The sequence below is a fragment of the Seriola aureovittata genome, chromosome 13 (genome assembly GCF_021018895.1).
Source record: "Seriola aureovittata isolate HTS-2021-v1 ecotype China chromosome 13, ASM2101889v1, whole genome shotgun sequence".
NCBI lineage: Eukaryota > Metazoa > Chordata > Actinopteri > Carangiformes > Carangidae > Seriola > Seriola aureovittata.
Window position 1 is genome coordinate 1725903 of NC_079376.1, and position 27808 is coordinate 1753710.

A 27808-nucleotide genomic window follows, 5' to 3' on the forward strand; every position below is an offset into this window, starting at 1 on the left:
TGACTTGGTTTCACATTCTGCTTTTCTGCTTCATGTTTAAACGTCTCCTGCTTCTGTGATAGTTGCACAAATACAAATTACACTATAGTTCTATAGAAAGTGACGACAGTCCACAGTTGGACCTTCCAGCCATCTTGTTATTGACGGCTCCTGTTTTGTTGTGTTGTCACCGTGTGTTGGAGCGGTGGAGCTGGACCTGGTTAATATTAGAGCTCGTTTAGTCCTTGGGTCTGTTCAGTGTCAGTCTGACACTCTGGCCCTTCAGTGTTGATTGAATCAGGCTAAACATTCCCAACTGGCCATGCACTGTAACAAGCTCTCTGATTGGTTGAGCTAACCAGAGAGTCAGAGAGGTTAAATCACTAAGCTGATCGATGAGCCAACGGGAGAGGCAGCGGAAATGGAATTTGAAGAAGGAATCCAGGAATGTTTTACCATTTTTAAAAAGTCTTTACAAATAGTTTTTCAGATAATATTATTTATTCAATAATTAATAAATGTACTTATAAATGGTTTGTTTAATGAGTTTATGCTGTTTTTGTAAATCCATTTTTAAACCTGAAGTATTTATTGACGGATTAATCAATCATTTATAAATTCTTTTTATAATTCCTATTTTTAATGCCTAAGGAAATGAAATTACTGCTGGTCCTCCATAGTTCTTACACTACAGGTATCATAAAAGGAATTCTAGATATTTTAAATTCCATGCTCCTCTATTGGTTTGTAGCTGCCAGAGAGAAATAAAACTCCTCACTGTGACAAATACTGTTGAACCCCTTCATTCACTTGCTTTCATCTTTAATCAGGAGTAAACAGGAAGTGATCAGCAGTGATCAGGGATCATCGGGCGTCTCGTAGAGATCAGTCCTGTACAGCAGACTCATCAGCCTGCACAGCACCCTGCGCTGGAGGCGGCGACCCTTGTGTTTCTCATTCTGCAGCTTCTCCAGCAGCAGCACTTTGTCTGCGATGATTCTCCCCTCACACAGACGCTTCACCTGCAAACACAACCTGCAGGTGAATGGACAGGTGTGACGAGGCCACAGTCAACACCGTCCAGCTGAGCGGAGACGGAGCAGTTTAAAACCTTCCTCACCATCGTACTCGCTGAGCTGATTATATGATTAAATGAATGAATGTGACCTGGACCAGGATGAGCAGCAGAACATGGATGGATGGATTAAACAGGTTAAAGTGATTTTATGATTCAATCAATTAGTCCATCGAAAAAAACTAACTCTGCAGTGACTTTGATTTTTGATAATTGATTGTTTCAGTCTATGAATCTAAAGATCGAGGTGTGGACAGGATAAAGTAAAGCCGCCGTACCTGCAGACTGATGAGCTGAGCGTTGCAGCGTTCCTCCTGCAGCGTTTCTGTTATCGTCCTACATGAACAAAGAGAAAAACATCTGTTTTATTCAAGTGGGAAGAACAGGGACCTGGTGGGTCTGCAGGAACCTCCTGCAGACCCACCAGAAACCTCCTGAAGGAGCGAGCACCTCTTAAATAACCACTAACACCTGCTCGAATCTTCTAAACAACCTCTACAGCCTCCAAATTTACACAGAGAACCAACCAATGACCATTAGAACTGTCATTTAGATGTTTAGATACTTCGTTAGTCCCAAAAGGAGGCGTCCGATTGGTCCAGGTTCATCCTGCTGCAGAACAACGAGTCCAAACACATGAAGAACCATCTTCAGGGACCAGGAGAACCAGGAGTCCTGCAGCAGATGGTCTGGTCCCCACAGAGAGACTGTGACAGAAGAACTGAGGCAGGTTCTCCACGATGCTGGAACAACCTTCCTCACAGTCACTTCACCATCAGTGTCTGAAGCGTTCGCTCAGTGCCGTCAGTTTCTAACAAACACTCATGAAAAGGCTTTAGTCCCACCTGCAGACCAGACCGTTGCATTCAGGATCCAGCAGCAGGAAGTCGTGCAGGTTGTCCACAGGTAGCAGCCTGCAGGCAGCCTCACGCAGCTCTGCATCCTCCTCAGTCTCCACGTAGCTCTGCAGCGTCTCCTGCACGTCTGCTGATGACAAACCTAACGCACCCACAGCTGCAACAACAACACAGGAGTTTATCAGCTGAAGTTTGTTCTGTGAGACACTTCAAGGCTGAACAGAGAAAATGGATGTCATGGTTAATATCCTGTAAAACTCAGACAGACAGTCAGGATCTTTGGGTCGGGAGACGGGGAGAGGAGGGAGCTCGGAGTACAGCCGCTGCTCCTTCACATCGAGAGGTGATGGATAAATGGATGAAGCTGGCGCATGGTGGGGGGGTTGCTGTGTTGTCAGGGGTAACAGCTCCTGGCAGGTCTTTTCTCCTGGAGCCTGGAGAGGAGCTGTGGGCCAAGTTTAACCCCACCTACGTCCAGCCTCGGGGCCACAAAGGGGCCCCGAGGCTGGACATAAGGGTTGGTAGTGGTGGCAGTTGGGTGGCAGGAGAAGGCGGGGGTCTTGGCGTGCTGACTCCAGACCAGAGAAACTGGATCCAGGGAGGTCTAACTGGGGGAACACATGCTGCAGCGCCGGCCCCAGAAACAAGTCAGTCTGGAGCCGATCATGTGATCATAGCAGCGTGCGATTACAGCGGGATGAGAACAGGGGGGTTAAAATGTCCACCACCTGAATGTGTTATCATGACATCCTCATGACCTCGAGTGACCCCTGACTATGTGTGACATGTGGCGGCACCAGCAGGTCGACTGTAGCGGCGTGCAGTCTGCCGTGTCTGGTGGTTGACGTCACCTTCGATGGCGGACAGTCGGACCTCCCGCGCCGGGTCGTTCTCCAGCAGCTCCAGCAGACGACTCACAACCTGGATTCAAACAGAAAAACATCCTCACTCTCACAACGCCAGCGACATCCTGCTGGTTCCACACTCCGACACCACACCGAGGTCAGTAAACCGGTCACATACCCACACTTTTAAAAAGGAGCCATTGTACAAAGCTGATGTTGGTGAGTAAAGGAATTGAATTTGATGCAGAACTCACAACGTTTCTTATAGACTGGTGAGTAAACAGCTGCTAATGCTAACGTTAGCTATGTAGCAATAGAATAACTTCCACACAGCTTAGGATGTGGTGGAACAAGAGAGAGCGCTCACTTCTCTGACCTGATACAAAAGAATAAAAATAAACCAACATTTATTTTTGCCACTGCGACCAAACTCACTCATCAAACCTTCCTTTATCTGTAGGTTAGTTAAGGTGACTTTTTAATTTGGTTTGCAGTAAAAGAGTCATCAGTCATCAGACAACAACCGCCCTGTGATGTCTCACCGTCTCGTCCTTCAGCAGCAGAGACGCAGCCGACACACAGGCCTGTTTCCTGACAGCAGGGGATTCGTCTTTGAAGCAGGAAACCAGAGACTTGAGCAGCTTCGCCGTCGTTAACTTCAGGCTGCTGATGAGCTTCAAAGCCTCCACCCTGTCCTGCAGCCCCCGTCCATCCTCCAGCTTCACCCTGAAACCAGCAGCACTTCTTACATATTTACTCATTAAATATTTGGCCACATGCTTCCAAACCTATTGCTCATGTTTACTTCTACTACTGTAGTGCTACTACAATGTTACACAGATGACACACAACTGTACATCTCTGCTGAACCAAATAAAGCTGCAGCTGTAAACTCCATCACTTCCTGTCTGCTAGAAGTAAATAAATGGATGAGCAATAACTTCTTAAAGTTGAATGAGAACAAAACTGAAAAGCGAAGAGAAACACGGTTCAATAACCTGGGGAAATGAACTGGATTAAACCTGAGGTCACATCCTTGGCTTTATCTCAGATTCAGACCCGAGCTTCAGTCCCACATCAACAAGGTGACAAAAACATCATTTTCCGCCTTAGAAACTGAAATTCAAACATTTATAAACCAAAAAGATGCCGCTGTCAGAACCCATCTCCCAAGGGACTACATCTCCCAGCATCCCCAGCTGTGCTTGCAGACTGAATGGATGAAGGGCTGGAGGGTGTTTAGTGTCAGGTGCAGTGCTGTACCTCAGGTGTCTGTGAACGTTCTGTTCCTTTCCCAGCTTAATCAGAGAGTCTGCGGCAGCGTGGCGAACCCGCTCGCTCGGGTCGCTCCACATCAGGTGAGTCAGTTTGTGAACAACATCCTGTTAGGAGACGGTTTACCTGAGCTGCAGCAGTGAACTCTCTCTTTACTGTGTCTGACTGGATGAACAGCAGGAGGCTCTGACCTTGTTGAAGGGTCCTCTGAGGCTGCAGAGAGTGCGACAGGCCACGAGTCTGCCCTCTGGTTCAGAGCTGTTCAGCCGCTCCGCCACCAGGGAGCGCACCAGAGTCTGCAGGACGACGACAGCTGCTTTAATTCACTGAAGGAGTTTTCTTAGATTTTTTTTTCTCAGCGACGGCGACAGTCGGAGCAGCAGGGGAGAGATCGTTCCTTCCCATTCTCGTGGACACGATGTCTCAATGATACCTCAACAGAACTTCTTCACACATTCACCTAATACATAAAACTCTAAAACCTAGACCCTGGACCCTTGACCCTGGACCCTACACCAGCAGGGGGCTCTCACCATTTGGCTGCTGAGGAAGATGAGCTGTGAAACAACCAGCTGGACATCAGGAGGCTGGTCCTGGCTGCGTGGGGGTTGGTCCTCCTGGAAGAGTTGTGCCAGAAGTCTCTGGATGACTCCCCTGTGGTCTCCGTCCAGGACGACACACTGTGCAGCGACGCAGCTGTCAGCACCTGAACCTGAAGAATCTGCAACACCAGACGAGCCGAGTCACAGACATCCAGTGTCAGTCGGTCAGGAACCTGATGGTGGATGCAGTTCTCTACCTGACTGTGGTCGTCTGGTTTGGTCCTGGTCCTGGTCCTGGTCCTGGTCCAGGCTCTCCGTGGTCACACTCTCTGAAACACACATCTGCACTCACACATCTGTTGTTGTGGTTAATAACAGTTAAACCAGATGAATTCATTTCCATCTGATCACATCTGTAACAAACTGACTCAGACTGACGACATGAAGACTGTGTGACTCACTCTTGTTGGTGCGTGTGGGCGTGGCCTTCCGGGCCGGGGGGGGCCGCCTCTGCAGGTGTCTGGACTTTGAGTCATTTAAGACGATGTGGGTTTTATGAGCCACCTTGTGGACCGGTTTGACCTCCGTCACTCTGGTTCCCATGCAGGAGTCCTGCAGCAGTCGTCTCCTCTGCGGTGGGGGGTGACTCGCAGACTCTGATGAGTCCAGTAACCGTGGCAACCATCCATATGCTGGTAACTCCTCTGGAGCCTGTCTGTGGTTCAGCCTTGGAGCCGGTCTATACAGTCTACTCTTGGCAGCCGGTCTCAGGACTCCGGTGGGCCTGAATAAGTGGTTGTAGTCTGCCTGGATGTAGAGGACTCCGTCAGTCCTGGGATCCGTCCCCGCATCAGGGGAGAAGGTGAGGCCGGCGGCGGCATCAGTCAGGAACCTCTGGTAGAGACGCTGCGATCTCTGTGTGTGAGCGGGGGTTAAACCGGAGACTGTGGAGCCTCCAGGTGAATCCATCTGACCTGCAGGATCAACAAATCAGAAGAAATCACTGGTGTTGAACTGAGGCTGTGGTCACCTCCAGTCAACCGCCCCGACCTCAACACCCATCACTACAACATTAAATTATAGTTGCTGCATAATATAATAATGTATATATTCACTATAACATGTTTAGAATAATTATATTTATACATATTATTCTGTAATAACACACCACACTATTGTATTATTCTGCACTATAATATATATTATATTCTATTACATTCTATAATATCATAAGCATATTTTTGGTCATATTTAGTTATTAGCATTATTATTTTTTTTTATTATTATTATTATTATTATTATTATTATTATTATTATTATATAATTTTATGACATTCTTCCTACGATTATATTGATATTACATCATTAATGTCACTATACTTTCCTTTTCAAAAGATACACACACACACATTTACATGTCTGTCCATTATATGAATCCTTCATGTGACACTTGGGTTATTTTTGTAAAGTCACTAATAAAGAACAAAAACAAAATAAAAAGAAAAGAAAAAAAGAAAAGAAAGAGAACAGTAACATCAACAGCTCATTTCTGGACTGGATTCTTAAATTCTTAATTTGAGTACAGGTTTACACGTGGTTCTGTAACATGATGATGTCATCAGAGGTAGATTATATCATTAGATTAATTAACATTAATTGTGTCACTTGTCCATGTTAAGTACTTAAAAGGTAAAGTTAAGCTCTCACTGATTGTAACACAGTTTGAAACCACCCTCAGTCCTGTGAAACTAATACTTTTACAGCCTATTTGCCCTTTTCAGACCAGGTCCAATCCAGGTCCAATCCAGGTCCAAACCAGGACCAGATCAGAAACCAGTTTATTTAGATTTGTCAAATCTAGACTAGTTTAATCCAGACTAGTATCCCCTGTCCAAACTGTGGTTTTCTTTTGACTCATTTCACACACAAAAAACAGAAAGGATCATGTTTCCTGCTAAAATTATAATTATAATTATTATAAATTAAATACTAATTAACCAAGACTAAATGCCAAACAGGCAAATAAAAATACACAAATGAATAGTGAGATACTAGTCTTAATAGAGTAAATTATCTAAAGTTATCCACTGCTTTGACGTACAGCTTCATCAGAAATGACAGTCACTGCTTTAAATACAATGTTTAACACAAACCCTCAGCGGTGTGTACAGGTGACTCACCTGAGGCTGAAACGGCAGGTAGTCAGGTAGAGCCGCGGTAACTTGTCCGGTGATAAATCTGTGAAGTTGTCATGCCAACGCGTTGCACTCAACCCCCTCGCCGAAGAACGGGGACGGTGCTGGTTGGCTAGCTGGTTGGCTAGCTGGTTGGTTAGCTGGTTGGTTAGCTGGTTGGTTAGCTGGTTGGCTAGCTGGCTGGCTAGCTGGTTGGTTAGCTGGTTGGCTAGCTGGCTGGCTAGCTGGTTGGTTAGCTGGTTGGCTAGCTGGTTAGCTGGTTGACTAGCTGGTTGGCTAGCTGGTTGGCTAGCTAAAACGGTTAGCGCCATTAAAAGTGGAAAATAAAATACACCTCGATGACGCGCTACAGCCGCCATGTTGAGCCCTCACTTGGGAAAATGTTGCTGCGCCTCGACATTAAGGAGAAGCAGAACTTCAGGCGCCATTGTGAGAAGTCTGTGGCCTCAGTTTGGAGGGTTAGCTCTTGTCCTGTGTGGAAACAAACGGGAAATTAATTAAGTTGGTTTTAACCAAGATAAAGCAATTATTTCCGTGACTGAATATGAGAGAAAACAAAACACTTTGATTTCTCCTTTGGGATCAATAGTTAGCCGTTTTAACTGTCTTGGAATAAAAACAGGCCTTTTCGTTGTTTTATGTTTTCTGCTGATTTTATATTTTGTTATAATAAAAAATGAAGATCAAACCCTTTTTAAAAACTTTGCTCAAACTTTTCTCGCCCGCTTTAACCGTGTAAAAGAGAGAAAAAAAAAAAAATCATTAAAATTTTTATTTTTGTGCTCTACAGGAGTATTAGGGTCACATTGAGGAAAAAAAAGAAATGTGAAATTACGAGAATAGTCATAATTTTGAGCGTAAAATCATTACGGCAATAAAGTCTTAATATTACAAAAATAAAGTTGTAAAATTACAGGAATTAAAAATATAAAATTTCGAGAGAAATTTGTTTTGTTTTTTTTAAATATTACCAGCAACCAATTAAAAAGGTGAACGGTCAGTCACTGGCCAAATCTTTCCTATATCCTGATGATGATGATGATGATGATGATGAGCAGCCAAACGATTAAGTATCTGCTTATTTGTGAAACCTCTGCTAAAGTATAACTTCACAGGATGCTCCATGATCTTCATTTTAAACTGACATTTCCGACTTTTTATTGTGAATTACAACTATTACTTTTTTTTGTTACTTTATTGTTAGTAATATTACGGCTTTTTTTTCTTGAAACATTGTGATTTTACTCTCAAAATTAGCCTTCGACTTTATTCCAATAATATTATAACTTTATTCTTATAATTTCAGATATTGTTTTTGCTTCATCCCGCGTAAAAATAAAATAATCGCTTATCTTTTTTTTTTTTAAATACCTGTTGGTTTCTGAAAAGAAAATCCAATGATCAATGGATTAAAAAACAAAACATTGATTCAGCTTCCGCCGTGTTATTTTTGCACACTTTACTACAAGGTCACGTAGATGTACACGTGACCCTTCTGCTCACGTGCACACTTGGAAATTACCTCATCGCCCGTTACGACGCACAACGCAGCAGTGGTAAGGAACAAATTATACACATTTTTCACCTCGCATCGGTATAAAGTGTCTGATAAACACTTCTGAGCAATATGTGACTTATTTCCCTGTCTGTAGGTCGAAGTGTCGGGCTCGTGGATGTTGAATTGAGGAGCACGCGATGCGGCGCTAGCTGGAGGCTAATTCGGAAGCTAGCGTGTGCGTCGAGTGTCACCCTGAGGCCTAGCTCTTCAGGTGAACTGGATTCTTCTGTCCTTGTTGTTCGCGAGTGAATTGAGTGAGTGGTTTATGCCGTTTAATTTGATATTTTCACTTAATTTGTCAGTGTAAAGTTCTTATTAATTCAGTTAATTCTCATTAGTGTAAAAGTCACCGCCAGTATAACCGTCTGTACCAGTGTCCGTTCGCGTATTCAGTAAATATGTAAAGCAATGGTGATTAATGAAAGACAAGCATTTCTTTAGAGGTTAAACACATACTGAAGATGTTGTGGTAAATTCGGCTTATAAATATTAATCACAGCGACACTTAATGTCACTAATTGAAACGTTTAGGGTGTTTCCACTGCTCACCTGGATCCCCAGAGGTTCGTAGGGAGAACAGACATGAAGCTCACTGAACGTTATTTTTTATGCCGGATGTTCTAATGTAAACCTCCGGTGGAAAAGAGCATTAAATTATGTTTAAAGAGATAAAAATGCTTTGTGGAAAAACGATAAGATTTTAAATGGTCAAATTTCATCAATAGAATAAGGTTTGTTTGCATTAAACAGAGCATTGTGCTTAATGGATTATTGTTGTTTAACAATACAGCACTTCAAACGTATGTAATTAAATAACCAGTTGTTTGTCAGTAATATTTGATGTTGTGTTTCTCTGTCCAGGTTCTACAGCGCCCCTCAGTCCACAGACGGTCACACACTGACACCTGGTGGAGAGTTTGTGAAACTGCAGTTGAGTATTGTGAATAAAACGTAAGGAGCAGACTAGAAGAAGAGGGCTTCAGTGATTCTTGTGTTGATACTGTGTCATTGTCATGTATGTGTAAACTCTCTGGGAATGTTATTCTTATGGGAATGCAGGAGGGAGAGCCGGGGCTTAGACAACAGGATTGGTGGGCTGCAGGCGGGAAAACAAAAGACTAAGATAAGGCTCTTTGCATAAACTCCCATCAGCCCTGTGAGCTCTGGAGCACTGTAAACAAAGCAATAAAGTCCTTAAACCGGGTCCAATCGAGTCACCTTGGTCCAGAGTAGGAATAGGGATTTTAATGTGTTACCCGGAAGTCTGTAAATTGTAGTTTTCTGTAAAGCGAAAGTCAACATAGAACGACTTTACTCTCTTAGAAACGTAAGTTTCGTATTCACCATGACAGTGTGCACTTCCGGTGCAGACCCGGATATATACTGAGCTGAACCTTGAGATTGTCGTGTTACTTCGGTAACACATATACTAAAATTGGAACGATACAGAGAAGATTAGCATGGCCCCTGCGCAAGGATGACACGCAAATTCGTGAAGCGTTCCTCATTTTTCATTAAAATATTAATTTTTCTCCACTGACTCTAATGGAACAGCGCCCCCACCGCCGGCGGCGCTGCCGGGAACTGCAGCGGCAGGAGTAGCTGTCTGTTACAAACTGCATCTGAAGTAATTATGACTAAACCGAGCTGCTCTTAAAAACAACGACTGTTAATAAAAACTACACGTCACACAGACAAAGGAACGGTAAGTGAAATAAATTAACTTAAAACTTCTTACTTTTTCCGCGGGGTCGGAGCTTTGGAGCTGTCCCGTCTCCCGTTAGTCTAGAGCGGGGGCGAGAGCCGGTCCACACCGGGGAGCGGACCGAGGTGTTCCCACATCCACCACCATCTCAGCCCAGCCTCACACGGGACCATGGACCGACAACCCGCCGCCTGTCCTCGCCCTTCGGCAGCCGGACACGAACACCCACCCTCCGGTAGCAGCGTCCTCCAGGCTCGGCTCCCCGCGCACTCTGCTCCTCTCTGGGTCACACAGGTGCAGTCACCCGCTCTCATCATCCCAGGTGCAATCACTCAGTCATCAGCCCCACGCGCTGTTTCAACTCATTTTCTGCTCTAAAACTTTATTGAAACGTTATTTTTTCTTCAAACCTCCTGCTCACGTCCTGACCCTCGGTCAGACCCTGGTCCTCATGATCCAGCCTCTCCGGTTCAGCCCGACTCTCTCTCTCCTCCAGTTATTGACTAAAACTCGTGTAGAAACCTGCTCATCTCCTGTAGAGAGCGTGACTCCGCGTGACGTTAGAAACAGTCTGTGGTCGTTATATATCTGTTGTGAGACTATTTATTTTTTCTGTATTTTCAGTGATTATCAGCTGTTCTTTCTGTGTGAAGGATCACAGCGCCACCTACCGGACAAACCACGTGATACTCTGAAGTAAAATGTCACAACACCTCAAATCTAAGTGACGTGCTTCTAAAATAAAAGCCGCAGTATGTTGATGGAGAACGGTGTAAAATGTTATTACTGGTATTATTGATAACACCATTTACACCTCCAGGTCTTCTCTCCCTCCTGTCGCCTCACCTCTGAACCCAGCCGGTGGAGGAGTGGAGCAGAAGGTCAGCGGTTCGATACCCGGTCGTTACAAAACTGGAGAAAAGCTTCAGGGGTCGCTGCACAGCGTAACTGAGGTCTTTGTCAATAATGTGGCCGCCTGATAAACACAGAACAGTGATGTATTATCCACCAGACAGTGACGGAGGAAAAACCAAGATTAAGATTAATTGTCTGAGTGAAGTTGTTAAACTGGACTGAGATCATGTGACATGTCACATAATGTAAATAGATTATAAATAATAAATCTTTCAAACAAAGTGCAGAGTGAATTTTTTATTTGCAGATTTTAAAAACAACATAAACAGAGGGAACACTGGCAGAAATGATATATGGAAGAAAGAAAAATTTTTTTTTTTTTTTTTTTAAAGAAAAAAGTCCCTCAGGTCCTCTTCTCTTTGGACAGGGAATCCAGCCCGAAGACGGTGGGGACCTCAGCGTCCTGCAGGCATGGTCCAGGTGGAGAGAGGGAGAGGGAGAGAGAGAGAGAGAGATAAAATGTTTCAGTTACATGACAGAATCAGATTCATGTGTTCATACTGAGGGACAGAGCAGCTCAGAGACGTCCACACAGATCACATGATGGTCTGAGAGGAAGCAAGGTGAGACAGATTAGAGACGTGGAGGCAGTGATGCAGGTAACTGAGGAGAGGAGGATGAACAAAGTGTGATTCTACAGAAGCCGTCATTAGTGATGTGTTAACAGCTGATGGGCCAGAGTGTCAGTGATACGAGACTTGCACCGAGAAGCTTTTCATTGATCCAGACTTACGCTGTCGTCTCCTGTCCTTCTGATTACACAAACATTTATAAAAAGGAAAATGAAAAGGAGATTCAAAAACAATGAAAATATTTTTAACGATATTTCACATAAATATGACTTTATATTTTACTTACACTCCTCTACGTCAACTACTGCCCTGACCAGCTCTTGGTCTGAGATCTTCCCCGATGATGCTGAGGGAAGAGCTGGTCTGGAGGAGGCTGAAAGTTCACCACGAGAGAGAGAAACAGAAAATATACAGCGACAAAACATTAGAAACAAACATAATGAAGTCGAACTCTGGTTTTAATGTAAATAACCTGGAGCTTGCCTGGAAATGCAGGTTTAGATGCTGCCAGCTTCTTTATCTTTGCCTGCAGGCGAAGGCCGTGAGCGCAGAACCAAGAGGCCTGTAACGAGAAAAAAATGACACGCAACATCCATGATGTGACATGACGTATATTAACATTTTCTCAGGAAGGAGAGCTTTCAATTAAAACACATACTTTGACGCACTCCTGGCTCACGGCCAAGCCAGAGGCCGAGCTGCTGCAGCTGAACATGGCGGAGGATTCAGCAGCAGCACTCGCTCTCTGTCTCTCTCTCTTCTTGACGTAGCGGACAGCGTTCTCTATCTGCGTACCTGGAGCTGGCGCCTTCCTCCACAGGTAGTTGACAAATCTATGAGGAATCAGACAACTTGTCACATGACTCTTACCATTGATATTTATCACAGCAGCTGTATTTGCAAATGCTTTTACAACATACCAGATTTTTTTGGGGTCCTCAGACTCGTACAGGCTCTGCAGGGTCTCGAATTTAAAGTCCCTGAAGCCAACAAGTGCCTGTCCCTCCTGACCAGGCTGGAGGGACTTCACCCGCACCTTCACCTTCACCTTCACCTTCCTCAAACGCACTGTGGAACCTGACTGCCTCCACAAAGTCAGGGTGCGCTGAGGAGTAGCGGGTGAGTGCTTCCTACGAGGACACAAAGACGGGTTAAAACTGTGTCCGCAGACTCTGTACAGCATCAATCAGACTGAAGGACTCTACCTTGTTGGCCATCAGCGGGGACTCAGACCCTGTCCTCTCTCGCTCCTTCTGGTGGGAGGCGACCAGGTTGACGGCGTAGCCCACGTCGTTCTCCAGCAGCCAGTGGAAGGTCTTGCCCTGGTACCTGCCGAACTGGACCTTCCACCGGCTCAGGATGAGGGTGGCGTTTCTAGTGTCGCCGCCCTCGGAGGCGACGTGGGCCCAGGCCTCTGCATCCACCTCCTCCGGCTTTTTGGCCTTGACGGGGGCGACCGGGCGACGGCCAAGGGCTTGGGCCTCGCTGGAGGCCCTCAGGAGGAGGGTGCCATTCAGGCACCTCTGGAAAGTTGGGTTTTCCATCTAAACAGAGCAAATGAACATCAGCAGAGTTGTCTACTACAGTGACACAGAACATGAGACATACATGACATATTATTATATTAGTGCAACTGCTGCGTGAAAACTTACATCTCTTTTTAAAGAATGAAGCAGTTTGAATCTGTAACAGAGCAGAGGAGGATGTGAGATCAAGGTGTTACTGCTCAGTTCTCTCTGTATCATGTATAAATACATATTAATACACAGATATATGAAATCAACATCAGCTGCTTGAACAGCACGATCACTGACATTTACTGTTGATCATAAAGTCTTTCCGTGAAGTGATTGGGACAATGTGATTTATTTCATTTCACCTGGTGGGTAATTGGGACACATAATGTAATCATTGCATTTAAATATGAATAAACAGAGGATTGTGTCCGAAAACAAAATGATTCCAACTTTATGGCCAACATGAATGACAAAAGCTTAATTTTTTTGCCGCCTCAACATGTAAAATGAATGTAAAAGCAGCAAACAGCGTTAGCTCTGTAGCTCTGTACGGACCGACTGACAGCGGTGTGTTAGCATCATGTATTTAGCCTGAAATACGGTTGAACAACACGAATGTTAGCTGGCTAGCTCACGATAAATACATATACCGTATATCACGAATGAATTCCGCGAAGTTAAAATGATAATTTGACATTTTCAGAACGAGAAAATCCGCGTATACGGCGATAAACGATCACTCTGCGTTTCACAACGAGCCGTAAAAACACTTCGGTAAACAAAGTTTGACTAATACATCGGTCATAAACAAGTTTTTCCCCAAATATCTGATTAAAACGAGTGAATATTGTACTTACGTCTTCACCGCCGTCTTCTAGGACGAAAATGCTTCACCTTGACCGTGGGCGTCACAGCTCAGGAATTGGAACAAATCCGGCCATCTGATTGGCTGGCCGTGTTCCGGGGTTTAAGGAATTGGAACAAATGCAGCACGGTGATTGGGAGAGGCGGGACATCGCCTCGCCGAGGACAGCCATTGGTTCAGAAGTTGGAACAATTGGAACAGAGAAGATGGAACATGCAAATTCGTGAAGCGTTACTCTTTTTTCATTAAAATTTTTGTCCACTGACTCTAATGGAACAGCGCCCCCACCGCCGGCGGCGCTGGCGGGAACTGCAGCGGCAGGACTCAGTGTTTGTTACAAACTGCATCTGAAGTAATTATACGACTAAACCGAGCTGCTCTTTAAAATCAACGACTGTTAATAAAAACTACACGTCACACAGACAAAGGAACGGTAAGTGAAATAAATTAACTTAAAACTTCTTACTTTTTCCGCGGGGTCGGAGCTTTGGAGCTGTCCCGTCTCCAGTTAGTTTAGAGCGGGGGGCGAGAGCCGGTCCACACCGGGGAGCGGACCGAGGTGTTCCCACATCCACCACCATCTCAGCCCAGTCTCACACGGGACCGTCCCCCGGCAACCCGCTGCCTCTCTGGGTCACACAGGTGCAGTCACCCGCTCTAATCATCCCAGGTGCAATCACTCAGTCATCAGCCCCACGCGCTGTTTCAACTGATTTTCTGCTCTAAAACTTTATTGAAACGTTATTTTTTCTCCAAACCTCCTGCTCACGTCCTGACCCTCGGTCAGACCCTGGTCCTCATGATCCAGCCTCTCCGGTTCAGCCCGACTCTCTCTCTCCTCCAGTTATTGACTAAAACTCGTGTAGAAACCTGCTCATCTCCTGTAGAGAGCGTGACTCCGCGTGACGTTAGAAACAGTCTGTGGTCGTTATATATCTGTTGTGAGACTATTTATTTTTTCTGTATTTTCAGTGATTATCAGCTGTTCTTTCTCTGTGTGAAGGATCACAGCGCCACCTACCGGACAAACCACGTGATACTCTGAAGTAAAATGTCACAACACCTCAAATCTAAGTGACGTGCTTCTAAAATAAAAGCCGCAGTATGTTGATGGAGAACGGTGTAAACTGTTATTACTGGTATTATTGATAACACCATTTACACCTCCAGGTCTTCTCTCCCTCCTGTCGCCTCACCTCTGAACCCAGCCGGTGGAGGAGTGGAGCAGAAGGTCAGCGGTTCGATACCCGGTCGTTACAAAACTGGAGAAAAGCTTCAGGGGTCGCTGCACAGCGTAACTGAGGTCTTTGTCAATAATGTGGCCGCCTGATAAACACAGAACAGTGATGTATTATCCACCAGACAGTGACGGAGGAAAAACCAAGATTAAGATTAATTGTCTGAGTGAAGTTGTTAAACTGGACACCTGCTGATTGTCACTGATTTCTGTCATTAACATGAATATTGTGTTGACTTTTTAATGTTTTGACCTTTGAACCCTGACAGGTTGACTGACATGAGTCATCCATATTATTTTGTCAGTGTTGCATTTGCATGTTACTGTCCTCGTGTTTACATGTCACATAATGTAAATAAATCATAAATAATAAAGCTTTCAAACAAAGTGCAGATTGAACTATTTTATTTATTTATAAAACATTTGAATATTAAAACAGAAAAAAAAGAGGGTAAAAATGTCCCTCAGGTCCTCTTCTCTCTCCGCAGTCATAACACCAACCGTCACACAGTAGGTCACACCTGCTGTGACAGCAGGACATGGAGTGGCCCGTCCTGCTGTAGAAGCCTCGGCCGCCTTTCTCTGAATTATCTGTCAGACCTCTGACACCAGGTCATGTTAATTAATTCATGATATTACTGTAAGAACTATTGTGATATACAGCTGGGGGGTAGCAGCAAAAGGTGATGAGGTCACGAGGGTTCACCTGCCCGGCAACACCTGCACACACTCCCAGACATCGTACTCACTGATTGGTCCTCCTCCGGTATCTTCAGGGACGTTCAGTTTGGTAGAGCAGTGTTTCTGTGTGTTAATCCTTTATGAGGCCGACTACAATCTATTGAAAAGAATTTAAAAAGTTTTAAATGTCAGGAGAAAAGTCCTCTCCCACAGCTGAGTGTGAAACCTCCTTTATATGATCAGCTGATTGTTTATAAAGTGTGTCTGATATCAACACTGAGCAATAAACAACAGGCCTTCCATTCGTTTCCAACTGCAGCAAAGCTTTCTCAACAACTGCTCAAAGAAACACGTTTTACAGCAAGTTTTATTTTGAAGGACACTGCGGGAAGTGTTTTCCTGATATTCATGTTGATTTACTGGAGGTAAAAGTGTCAATAAAAACATTACAACAAAAACAACAAGATTCATTTTCCAACTTTTTCACTCAGACGATGTCGACATGAAGCTTCAGTTGAAAAAACATGTTTTTCTCTGAGTTTCAGCCTGAAACTGATCTTTATTAAAACCTGTGTCCAGAGTTTGTCTGTGTTTACATATTAGAGTGTCAGTATTTACTTGTTAAAGTGCAGCTCAGCGCTTCAATGTGTTCAAATACAACAGAAACAAACTATGTACAGGATTGTAAAAGAGGGTCAGAGGTCAGATCATGTAACAACATGTTTAGTGTTCAGAGCGGACAGCCCCTCCTCTGGGCTCAGTCCTCCAGCTGCCACAGGACAGTAGCTCACGCTCTCCCCACCTGTCCTCCTCAGCTGTCTGTGGTCCATCTTCATGATCATCCTCAGTCCGCAGCAGCAGCAGCAGCTGCAGCGGGAGCAGACCAGGAAAGCCCAGCTCTTGAGCAGCTGTGAAACGTCCGTCTGCGGAGCGAACACACAGCTGTTGGTGTTGAACATAATTTCTTCACATTTTTACTGTAAATATTTTATTGTTTAATTGTTCTATTTATATTTGAGCTATCCGACCTGCAGTTACTTGCTTTGTTTATATTTCTTTTCTTCTTACCATGTTTGTTGTTTTGCATCAAAACACCAAAGCTAATTCCTTGTATGTTGAAAACCCACTCGGCAAAAAAACAGATTCTGAGTGTATATATGTGACAATGTGTCAGCAGCAGCTTGTGAAGATAACAGAGGTTTTAATCTGTGAGTCCTTTGTGAATGAACTGAGACTCACCACTGAGAGACGGTGCACTGGTTCACCACCAACAGCTGGAGACTGGTTCTGGTTCTGAGGGCCGGGGTTGAGGCCCTGCGATGAACAGAAATTAAGATACGACACAAGTCCATAACTTCAGGATCAGACAATAAACAATAACCTCGTCACAAAGTCTGAACGGCACAAACCTCAGAGCTGCTGAGAGGGATCCAAAGAATCCACAGGTTTTCATCAACTGCCTCCTCCAGCTGGTCATCGTCCTCGTCAGGCTCATCAGGGTCGTCCTGTCACCCACTGAGAAGAACCAGTGTCTGCTCCTCCCAGCCTGCCGTCGACCTGCAGAGTGTTTCATTAACCAGTGACGCTGCTGCAGTTCATGTGAGATATGAGCAGCAGAGTCAGACACCGTCATGTTCACGGACGTGTTGCTGGCTCACCTTGGTGGATGGAAGTCACCTTCGCCCTCAGCTCATCGGGAGGAGGGGGCAGCTGGACTCCTGGAGTCTTCAACTTCCACCAGATTTGAGGTGTACCACACAACCAGGAAGGAGCGAAGGCAGCCGGTGCTGTTGCCCAGCATGCGGCCCTTCAACTGAGCCAGCACCTTCTGTCACACAGCAGCTTGCAGCACAAAAACAGTTATAGTTACTTTTCCTCTGAGTATCCTTGTGTCACACTGGGCTGTACAGAACCCGTTCATTATATTTACCTGTACGTCAGCACTGCAGGGAACAGCTGCTGGTGGTGAAGGTCCAGCTGACTGCTGATGCACCTCCTCCTACACTGTCTTTACAGGAGCAGGAGGAGAATTTCCTGGAAAACCAAAGACACAAATTTAAACTTTAAAAATTGCGAGGATGTAATCTGACATTTTATCGATAGATTTTTTCATGAGGGCGGGTTTCAGGCAGCACGAGCCTGTAAGGTGAGTTCCCTGAGATTCAGGTGAGGCCTGTGGCCATGATTACATTCATCACATGTGATGTGTTAGTAGCTAGTACAGCCAGAATGCTCAGCAGTGATTACAGCTCCTAAACCTAAAGTCAACTAGCCAGTACCACCTGTGCCATGACTGATGCACCAGTACTTAGAAAACCTATAATATAATAAAGCAAACACAGAAGTAATTTAAATAAAATAGTCATTAATGTTAAAAAGTGCAGGTAACTGAACTGTGATAATCAGCTGTTTGTCCTGCTCTTAAATCACAGCTAATTAAATATCTGTGTTTTTGAATAAAACAACACATGTAACAACACATGATGGTGATGATGAAGGAGAAACAGTCTGCTGTGGTGTGGAGCGTCGACCATCTCTACAAAAAGACCAGAACATGTAGGAAGCTGACGGTTAAAGAGAGAAAGCAACTTCCTCCAAACCATCACATCAGACTTGTCTCCATCTCTTCCCCTTTAGCTATAAGCAAAACAAGCTAGCTAGCAGCTGCAGCAAACATGCTAACCCATTATTCAACTGTTTAAAACAAGTTGGGAAGAACACGTTCATCTACAAACTACCAGTTAGCCCGACTGTTGAAATAATTTATAATTAAATTTACTTTGATTATTTTAATAATTTCTCCCATTTCCCATGGCTGGAAAACTGGTCAAGTGTATTCAAGGTTTTCCAGGGAGCCTGGGAAATGTTACGGTTTCTGGCTAAAGCCTCTTCATGGCGCCATTTTATGTCCGATAACGCCAGTACAATTAACACTATGCTACAGATGCTACATAAGCCCCGTATGTTACTGCACCTTATTCTTGTTTTACCTGTTAACTCGAAGCAAACGTTGTTTCTCAAGTACTCTTATTATGTGATATGTCCGCTCCTCCTCCGGATCCACGTTTTCCCGCGACTAAACCGGCGCATAAATCCAGTATTTCCCCGGTGATGTTCGTCTGTGCAGCTTCGTCACAGCGGAGCGGAGCAGTCTGTTACCGGGAATACATTTTATCGTAAATGGTTATGTTTACCTAAAGGAGTAACTAATATTCGGACTACTGAGATTATAGTTTAGCAGTTACAGAAACTATTGAAGTTCTGCTAGTCACATAAACTACCTGCACGCGGGCAGGAAGAAGAAGAAGAAGAAGAAGGAGAAGAAGAAGGAGAAGAAGAAGGAGAAGGAGAAGAAGAAGGAGAAGAAGAAGAAGAAGAAGGAGAAGAAGAAGGAGAAGTAGAAGAAGAAGTAGAAGAAGTAGAAGAAGTAGAAGAAGAAGTAGAAGAAGAAGTAGAAGAAGAAGTAGGAGAAGAAGTAGAAGGAAATGGAAATGAAAATGTGTCGTTACAACCAAGTTATATTTTAGACCTTTAAAGAACATCTTTAACTCCACACGAAATTTAATGCCTGTTTCACAATCATATTGTCCAAAGTATGATGAAATACCAGTATGGTTGAACACTTAGTTTTAACTTAACGCCCCATTATCTTCTTTAAACCAAAGTAATTTTAGGCCACACCTGTATTGAGATGCGCCTGAGCAACTGATTTGGGACCATGGTCTTTAAATACATCCACCTATAGCTACAACAGTCTGTATGTATGTGTGTTTAGGGAACATTGGTAAATTGTAGGATCGCCCGATGGTCAGCACGTGAGGCACTTAGGAGGAATCTGTAAATTGTAGTTACATAAAATTTCTAAAAAAAAAAACAAACAAAAAAACTTTTACTATTTTCATTATTTTATAAGCTCTTCGGGTGATTTTCTCGCAAAAAAATTTAAATTGGAAAATAAGTAGAAACTAAATCTTTCAAATAAAAGTGGTGCAGTAAAAAGAGTCAAGTAGCTCAAACTTAAGTGCAATACTTGAGTAAATGTACTTAGTTAATGGGCTGTTATACCGAAATCAAGAGCAGAATACCCAACTGTTCAAACGCTCATCGTGTTGACATTTGTCTGTATTTATGTCCAATAAAGCGGCAGTATAACTATAATGGAGTGTTTTCTGAGTGGAGCTCGGTGTTGGCTTCGGGTCGCATTAAGCTACAAAGGCTGTTAGCTAGCGACCAGCTAGCACTGAAGCTAACAGCGAACTCCGCTCACATCTGCTCTAAATTATCACAACACTTCAGCTATACTGGAAAAAACACCGAGATACATATAAACCGAAGAACTTTTCTGAAGCACAGCGAGCTGCTCTTTAATTCGGCATACACAAATAAAAAAAAAAAAACTAGTTCTTTCTGTAACATTTTATTTTAATTTTTGGGGCTGCGTGTTTTTGCCCAATTTCCTTCCGATAGTTTCATAGAGATCGAATCAAGACGACCCACAATTTAAAACAAAGTTTCCCACAAAATGTAATTAAACTATGACTAAAGTTAAAGTTTACCGCTGGGATAAACATTTGTTGTAGTTCATAAAGTTTTGGAGGAAAAAAAAAAACTACGTCTCTTAAGGTCGTCTGAACAGTTGCGAGATAGAGTGTGATTTTTAATGTAAATGTCTGTCGCTCTTTCACTCACACGTGTTTTTCGTAAGACTTCTGAAGTGACATCACTTTGAGGGGTGAATTAATGTTATAATCCGGTGTTTGGAAGTTGGTTAAATAAACATCAGTTTTCAGGATCCACCTTAACCCGCAGAGCTGTTCCTGTGCGCCACGGAGCAGAGCCGCAGCCTGAACACGGACCCGCTCACACTTCGGTTTCCTGACAGATCCAAGCTGCTTTCTGCGGCTCAACATGGATTTTTCTGAAGCTAAATCGGAACTGAAGCATCTGTTGAGGAGAGTGAGTCCGTCCGAGCTCCCGAAACTCCTGGACTGGATCAGAAACTCAGGTAAACACTTCACCTGCCCTGTTGCACATGATCACTTATGACAGCATGTCAGAAAACTGTTCTTCCCGCGGATCTTGAACATGAATCAGATCTGAATCGAGGAATTATGAGGTTATGAACTTAGAAGTGTATGTAAAGTGAAAATATTCACACGGAGACCTCATTTATTTCACATGGGATTGAACATGTGTAACTATATTCCAGGAAAACATGTTTAATTTTATCCACATATATGTCAAATATACTGAAATTTAGCATAAATTAAATATTTGAATATATGTTTCAAAATAGATTTACATAAACGGAAAAGTAATATATTAACACATTTCACAAATTTAAATATGTACATATATTACAAATTCATGTATTTACATAGACGGAGAACTACTCAAATTTACATATAAGGCAATTGATATATTTAACCCTTCCCAATCAAAATATATTTACATATGTGTATCTAATATATGTGAAAAATATTTTAAAAGTGGCCAAAATCAACTATTAAAATATATTTATTCACTAGATTTCAAAATATATTTACATATAAGTTTGACATGTATTTTCTCTTATTTAGATTCAATATAATGAAATATATATAACACTCTTAACTATGAATATATTTTAAACTATGTAACTTCTCTGTGGGACTGCCCCTCTCCCCTGGGCAGCATAAATACATAAGTGAAAACATAAACTTGTTCCAACCATTAAACTGGTGGATGACGAGTCTGCAGGATGTGAACAGGCTGTGATAAACCTGTACCCTGGGCACAGACATTTAAAAGACTGTGACTACATTACCCAGAAGGCCGTGTGTGTGTGTATGTCCCGCAGACGAGCTGGATGACCTGCTGGTGGACAACAGGAAGGTGATGCTGCAGAGCATCGCAGACGACCTGAGAGCCAGTCTGCCTCTGGACGCCATGTTACCCTCTGAGACCACCGCCCACCACAAGGTACGACACTGATATCACATAATACTGCAAACAAGTACTTCAAATGGCTGAGAAAACTGTCGCACATTAAAGTTCTGGGTAACGAAATAATAATATGAGTAATTAGTAGTTTCATATCGAGTTGTAAGCAGCGGAGGAAGAAGAATTCTTTACTCGAGTAAAGTCAGAAGTACTAACACATCACTGATGATGATGATGATGATGATGGTGATGATGATGATGATGATGGTGATGATGATGATAATGATGATAATGATGATGGTGATGGTGATGATGGTGATGATGATGATGATGATGGTGATGGTGATGATGGTGATGGTGATGATGATGATAATGATGATAATGATGGTGATGATAATGATGATGATGATGATGATGATGATGATGATGATGGTGATGATGGTGATGATGATGATGATGGTGATGGTGATGATGGTGATGATGATGATGATGATGGTGATGGTGATGATGGTGATGGTGATGATGATGATAATGATGATAATGATGGTGATGATAATGATGATGATGATGATGATGGTGATGGTGATGATGATGATGATGATGGTGGTGATGATGATGGTGATGATGATGATGATGATGATGATGATGATGGTGATGATGATGGTGATGATGATGATGATGATGATGATGATGATGATGATGATGGTGATGATGATGGTGATGATGATGATGATGATGATGATGGTGATGATGATGATAATGATGATGATGATGATGGTGATGATGATGGTGATGATGATGATGATGATGATGATGGTGATGATGATGATAATGATGATGATGATGGTGATGATGATGATGATGGTGTGTGTTGAAGATGCAGCAGCGGTCGCAGCCGACGGTTCACGTGGACAGTTTCCTGTATGATGACGAGCAGGTGGACTCTCTGTGTGAGGAGGGAACCATGAGCCGGACCTACTGCCTCAGCTGTGGCTCCTACAGGACGGCACCTCTGGGTGGGAACATCTTCATCATCCCTACTGACCTTTGAACTCCGAGCAGACACACACACACACACAGGCCGGTCTGAGCAGCTCTTACACACAGTAATATTCCAGCTTTGTTAGAGTGGAGGCGACACCATGGAAAGATGAATGTGGAGCTTTAGACCTGCGGCTCCAAACCGTCTCGGCCTCCCTGAAATTCTCAAAACTGTTGGCGGCTCCCGACGCCGTGACGAGACGGAGAACAAGAGTTGATTCTCCAAGCGGGTTCTTTATCATCTGTCTCGCTGCGTCAGCAACAACATAAAGTTCCTATCACTGGTTTATCACAGTGATACGAGTTTAATACGAGAACACAAATAATGAAACAAGTTTTTCAAGATTTTAAAACCTTTAAAAACATTATTAATATTATGTTATTATAATATAATGACATCTTGCCACTAAAATTGTGCTGTTTTGCAAATGATTTCTCGGCCCACTTGCAATACCTGAGCGGCCCACCACGGGCCCCGGCCCAGAGGTTGGGAACCAGTGTTCTAGAGCAGCTGAGGCCCCCAGACTGCAGCCTGTTGTGGGACCCGGTCCTCACTCTGGTCCTCTGCTCTTCCTCCAGACTTCCTCTCTCACTCGTTCTCAGTGTCCGAGCTTCAGTTTCTGTTCCAGAACGTTCTTCCAGACCTGAGCGGTCGCACGCTGGTGGACGTCGGATCCAGACTGGGAGCTGTGCTCTACGGGGTCAGAGGTCACCACACACACACACACACACACACACACACAGACCTGTTGCACTATCCTCTTGGGGACACATAATACATGCCTGAGTCCCTTTTACACCGAACAAAAAACCTGTGAAAGTTGTTCACAACATGTTCAGTAAGTGCCGAGTGAAGAAACAGAGTATAGAGACCTGCAGCGCCCCCTGGAGGACACTAGGTAGAGGACACACCTTCGCCAAAGCAAAACAAAAATTGTTAAGGAAAGCGATTAAAAAAGAAAATCCAGGCTCCGCCCCTTTAACCAGGTCCCATCCCTCCACCAGGTGTAATACTAATCAGTCCAGTAGTTTCTGTGAAATCCTCCTGACAAGTGAAGAGACGAGGGTGAAAACAAACCCTCCTCAAGCAGCTCATCGTCAAAAGTAACTGAACGTAACGTTTGTATGTAAATAATGTGTTACTGTTTATCTGTGTTAATGTGTGTATCTGTGTGCCTGTGGTGCGTTCAGGGTCACGTGTACAGCTCGGCCTCTCGCCTGCTCGGCCTGGAGCTCAGTGAGGAGTTCGTCCAGCTGCAGAACAACATGCTGCAGAAGTACAGACTGAGCGACAGAGTTCAGGTTGGTCTCCTCTGTGTGTGTGTGTGTGTGTGTGTGTGTGTGTGTGTGTGTGTGTGTGCGTGTGCACGTGCGTGTGTGTGTGTGTGTGTGACTGATGACAGTCGTGGTCTGGTCCGGTTCTGATGTGGACTCTGCTGCAGGTTCTCCATGCTGACGTCTGCACGCAGGACGTTCTGCTGCAGAACACCGATGTTCTGGTCATGAACAACGTCTTCGAGTTCTTCATGGAGCCCAGCGAGCAAGTCAGGTGAGGACACACACACACACACACACACACACACACACACACACACACACACACACACACACACACACACACACACATACACACACACACACACACACACACACACACACAACACACACACACACACACACAGAAGAGACACAAACTACTATTTCCTCAAATAAAAACCAGGAGCCAATTAAAAGTTTGAGTCCTGTATATGTTATACCAGCAAATGTTTCACAATAAAAGCCCTGTTCAGAAATGTCCACAAAAATACTACAGGGCTTTTAATTTGAGACTTTCACAGGGCAAACAGGAGTGGATCAAAACAAGACTTGTTTGTGTGTGTGTGTGTGTGTGTGTGTGTGTGTGTGTGTGTGTGTGTGTGTGTGTGTGTGTGTGTGTGTTCAGAGCGTGGAGGTTCATCATGCAGAACTTCAGAAAGACAGGATCTCTGTTGGTGACTGTTCCCAGTCTTCAGGAGAGTCTGGACGCTCTGCAGGTAAAACTCACACTGACACACACTCTAGAGCGGATCCCCAACTCAGACCCCCGGAGGCCCCAGACCCCCGGGGGCCCCAGACCCCCAGGGGCCCCAGACCCCTGGAGGCCCCAGACCACCAGGGGCCCCAGACCCCTGGAGGCCCCAGACCCCCAGGGGCCCCAGACCCTGAGGATTACTCCATATCATCTGAGTCGTCATCATCACTTCAGTGTGTGTGTCAGCTTACAAACAGAAAACGTCAGTGAAGTCGTATTGTTCATCATCATACGTCTGAGAACGTCCTCTAATGTCCAGCAGAGACGCTGCGTTTACTGTCATTAAAGAAAAACCAGGGAAAACTGAACCTAACGTGTGAGAAGCTGCTGCCAGTGAACAGTTCATAATGAAACCTGCTGCTTTCAGTTCAGCCCTCTGACAGGAACTGACAGGTCCTGTAGGGGTCAGCCTCACTCTGATTCTCTCAGTTCCTGAAATGATGTGAAACTGTTTGTACAGAGATCACTGACGGTTGATGTCCCATGTGTCGCATCTAAAACGTCTCACACACTGAGGGTTTGTTCCATATGGACGAGTCGCTGCTTTTGAAAGTCTGGATATATTTGTGTCAGTTCTAATGTAAGAGACTCAATATGAAACTCTCTTGCCCCATCGCAACAAAACATCAGCAGCTCAAGCTACAAGAAGCCTGTGGACATTAAAAAACTACAACCCCCAAGGTGCATTTCACCACCAACCATCCAATCACAGAGCAGATATCTACAGCAGGAAGCAGTTCACTTTTAATTTCTTTGTTTTGTTGACAACTGCAATGACAAAGTGTTTTTGAATTCCCGCCTCTAACTAGCTTTGTCTCCATGGCAACGGCACCTGGGGCTGATGGGTATTGTAGTATTCACAGGTGTCTGCCGGGAGAGGTTCTCTTCAGTAACAGGAAATGGAAATGCATTTCACGACTCCACTGACCCACCGTCACTGCTAATGTGCAGCTCTGTAACTGGGTGGTTGGTAGTGAAATGCACCTTGGGAGTTGAAGTTTTTTGATGTCCACCGGCTTCTTCTTTTTCTTTTTTTTTTACCAGAGTAGCAGATATTGACACTGGGTCTACGTCGGGGTCCACGTTCTTTAGACCAGTTCTCAGTCGACCACATTATTGAAAAATCCCTTTCATTATATTGATGGAATGAAATTGTTTCCACCAGGAGGCGCTGCGGTCCGGCTGGGTGGAGGAACTTCCTGTGGATTACAACGTTTACTTGGGCAGAAACACAGACCCCGACGCCCTCAGACAGATCCACCTGTACAGGGTCATGTGAACTGGTCTGGACTTTTCTGGACTGGACCAATTTTAGCTGGTCTGAACTGGTCTGGACCCATTTGATTCCTGAACTGGTTTGAAATGATCTGATTCCTGATCTGGTCCGGACTGTTCTGGTCTGGTTTGATCTGGTCCGGACTGTTCTGGTCTGGTTTGAACTGGTCCGGACTGTTCTGGTCTGCTGACAGTGAAGGACAGTATAATAAAACTCAGCCGGATTTTAAAGCCACAACTAAAGATTATTTTTATTATATTTAATTGATCTGATTGATCGTGAAATAGTGGAAAAACAGGGAAATCTTCATATTTGAGAGGCTGAAAACACCTTTTTTAATTTGAATGATAAAAATCACTGAAATTATGAATTGATTATTAAAACTAATGGTTGCAGATCAGATCTGTAATAATATAATTTATGTCCTTAAAGGAAGAGTGAAGAGAAAATGTTTCTATCTGTTATTTACTTATTACATATTTATATGTGAGTAAAGTGTTTGTTTATTTACACACCTGATTATATTTTGACAATATCACATAAATTAATTAAACACATTTTCTTGTTTGTTATTGGATTTGTTGACACAAACTGGAGGAACTGGTCATAGCCGATCTTCATCATCTGGCAGCACATTAGGAACCTGGTTTCGATCTCACTCTGGAGATCTGGTTTATATGGAGCACACTGAAAACAGTTTCCAGGTTCCTGCTGAATCTGCCTTTAAATATTTGTATTTCACGGTTTGATTTGGTCGCCAGTTACTATCATGTTTCTAGACTAACTGACAAACTACTGTATAAGTTGAGCTGGTGACACACCTGGTCTGAGGGACCACAGGCAGGTGTGTCTGGCCTTACATCATAACCAGGGTTCTCCAAATACCTGGTCACAACATAAGCAGCTTCACCAGCTCCTCTCTGATGACGCATCACCTCCTGCCGTGACTCACTTGTCTGTGTCACTACCATCGCTGCTTCCTGCCGCTCAATCCTCTGACGTCACCGTTCCGTTTCATCACCGCGGTCGCTTCAGCTTCTCTCGCAACACAGCAGGAGCCGTTTCCAGGGCAACCATTGGCTGGGAGCGGAGGAGTGGCGGGTCGGCCGACCAGCCGGCGGCCGTGGAGGACCGTGAAGTCCCGCCCACCTGCTCACCGAGTATGGTGCGTTCAGGGGACTTATAGAAAACTGTTCAGAGAGTCAGTCAGTTTACTGATTTTAAATGAGGGAGAGGAGTTAGATGAGATTTTGAAAAGATAACTAAACTTTTTTTGAGGTAAAAAATGGCGCGTGACCAGGGACAACCTTTTGTTCTTCTTCTTTCTTGCTTGTAAACTTCTGTTTATGGTATGAGCCTGTAATTTAATTTGACTTGTTTTTTCACATTATTTTATTAATTTATTTCACGCTTTAGTTGTCATGTTTGCATTTTTCTACGAGCTACTGTTAAACTTGAAAAACCCCCAAAATAAACCAAACGATTAAACAAGAAAATGCTTGACAGACTAATTGATCATGAAAATAATTGTTAGTTGCAGCATTAAACCATAAACAATTAAAATTGTCAACAAATTAACAATAAATACCCTAACTGTCGTTAGTTACGAAAGTACTTGTATTATTTAGTGGTTTTAATTACTTTAAGTTTAAGTATATTATTTAAAGCTATGATGTCAGC

The 27808-nt window shown here is 43.9% G+C and overlaps 2 protein-coding genes, 4 long non-coding RNA genes and 1 other non-coding gene across 10 annotated transcripts; 4 read left to right on the forward strand and 3 right to left on the reverse strand.

Moving 5' to 3' along the window:
- Positions 1–4: 4 nt before the first annotated feature.
- On the reverse strand, positions 5–10174 carry heatr4 (HEAT repeat containing 4). 2 transcript variants are annotated; one of them, XM_056393454.1, is made up of 12 exons: positions 10065–10174; positions 6754–7239; positions 5035–5547; positions 4831–4902; positions 4565–4752; positions 4223–4327; positions 4020–4138; positions 3299–3482; positions 2763–2832; positions 1900–2068; positions 1333–1390; positions 5–1001 (listed from the first exon to the last, which is right to left on the reverse strand). In XM_056393454.1, the coding sequence occupies exons 3-12, from the start codon at positions 5540–5542 to the stop codon at positions 837–839; spliced, it is 1638 nt and encodes a 545-aa protein (XP_056249429.1). In that variant the 5' UTR covers positions 5543–5547; positions 6754–7239; positions 10065–10174; the 3' UTR covers positions 5–836. The 2 variants fall into 2 exon arrangements, with proteins under 2 accessions (XP_056249429.1, XP_056249430.1); XM_056393455.1 differs by lacking the exons at positions 6754–7239; positions 10065–10174 and having other exon boundaries at positions 4831–4929; positions 5035–5130.
- On the forward strand, positions 7994–10845 carry LOC130180109 (uncharacterized). Of its 3 annotated transcripts, none has more exons than XR_008829363.1 (4): positions 7994–8324; positions 8421–8580; positions 9188–10353; positions 10656–10845. It is a non-coding gene; the product is annotated as an uncharacterized LOC130180109 (long non-coding RNA). The 3 variants fall into 3 exon arrangements; XR_008829364.1 differs by lacking the exon at positions 10656–10845 and having other exon boundaries at positions 7999–8324; positions 9188–10031; positions 10111–10179; XR_008829362.1 differs by lacking the exon at positions 10656–10845 and having other exon boundaries at positions 8091–8324; positions 8421–8537; positions 9188–9846.
- Positions 9733–9838, forward strand: LOC130180803 (U6 spliceosomal RNA). The gene has a single exon (XR_008829477.1). It is a non-coding gene; the product is annotated as a U6 spliceosomal RNA (small nuclear RNA).
- A 323-nt stretch (positions 10846–11168) lies between the features above and the next one.
- On the reverse strand, positions 11169–11866 carry LOC130180110 (uncharacterized). Its single transcript, XR_008829365.1, has 2 exons — positions 11805–11866; positions 11169–11349 (listed from the first exon to the last, which is right to left on the reverse strand). It is a non-coding gene; the product is annotated as an uncharacterized LOC130180110 (long non-coding RNA).
- Positions 11867–13940: 2074 nt separating this feature from the next.
- On the forward strand, positions 13941–15524 carry LOC130180445 (uncharacterized). Its single transcript, XR_008829406.1, has 2 exons — positions 13941–14333; positions 14873–15524. It is a non-coding gene; the product is annotated as an uncharacterized LOC130180445 (long non-coding RNA).
- Positions 15525–16167: 643 nt separating this feature from the next.
- On the reverse strand, positions 16168–19137 carry LOC130180327 (uncharacterized). Its single transcript, XR_008829392.1, has 6 exons — positions 18809–19137; positions 17749–17852; positions 17477–17660; positions 17228–17375; positions 17058–17132; positions 16168–16741 (listed from the first exon to the last, which is right to left on the reverse strand). It is a non-coding gene; the product is annotated as an uncharacterized LOC130180327 (long non-coding RNA).
- A 1483-nt stretch (positions 19138–20620) lies between these two features.
- Positions 20621–26695, forward strand: zgc:109986 (uncharacterized protein LOC553566 homolog). The gene is made up of 8 exons (XM_056393651.1): positions 20621–20823; positions 21658–21779; positions 22618–22756; positions 23361–23482; positions 23973–24083; positions 24224–24330; positions 24724–24814; positions 26018–26695. Exons 1-8 carry the CDS (start codon positions 20727–20729, stop codon positions 26129–26131), a joined length of 903 nt encoding a protein of 300 aa, XP_056249626.1. The 5' UTR covers positions 20621–20726; the 3' UTR covers positions 26132–26695.
- The last annotated feature ends 1113 nt before the right edge of the window (positions 26696–27808 follow it).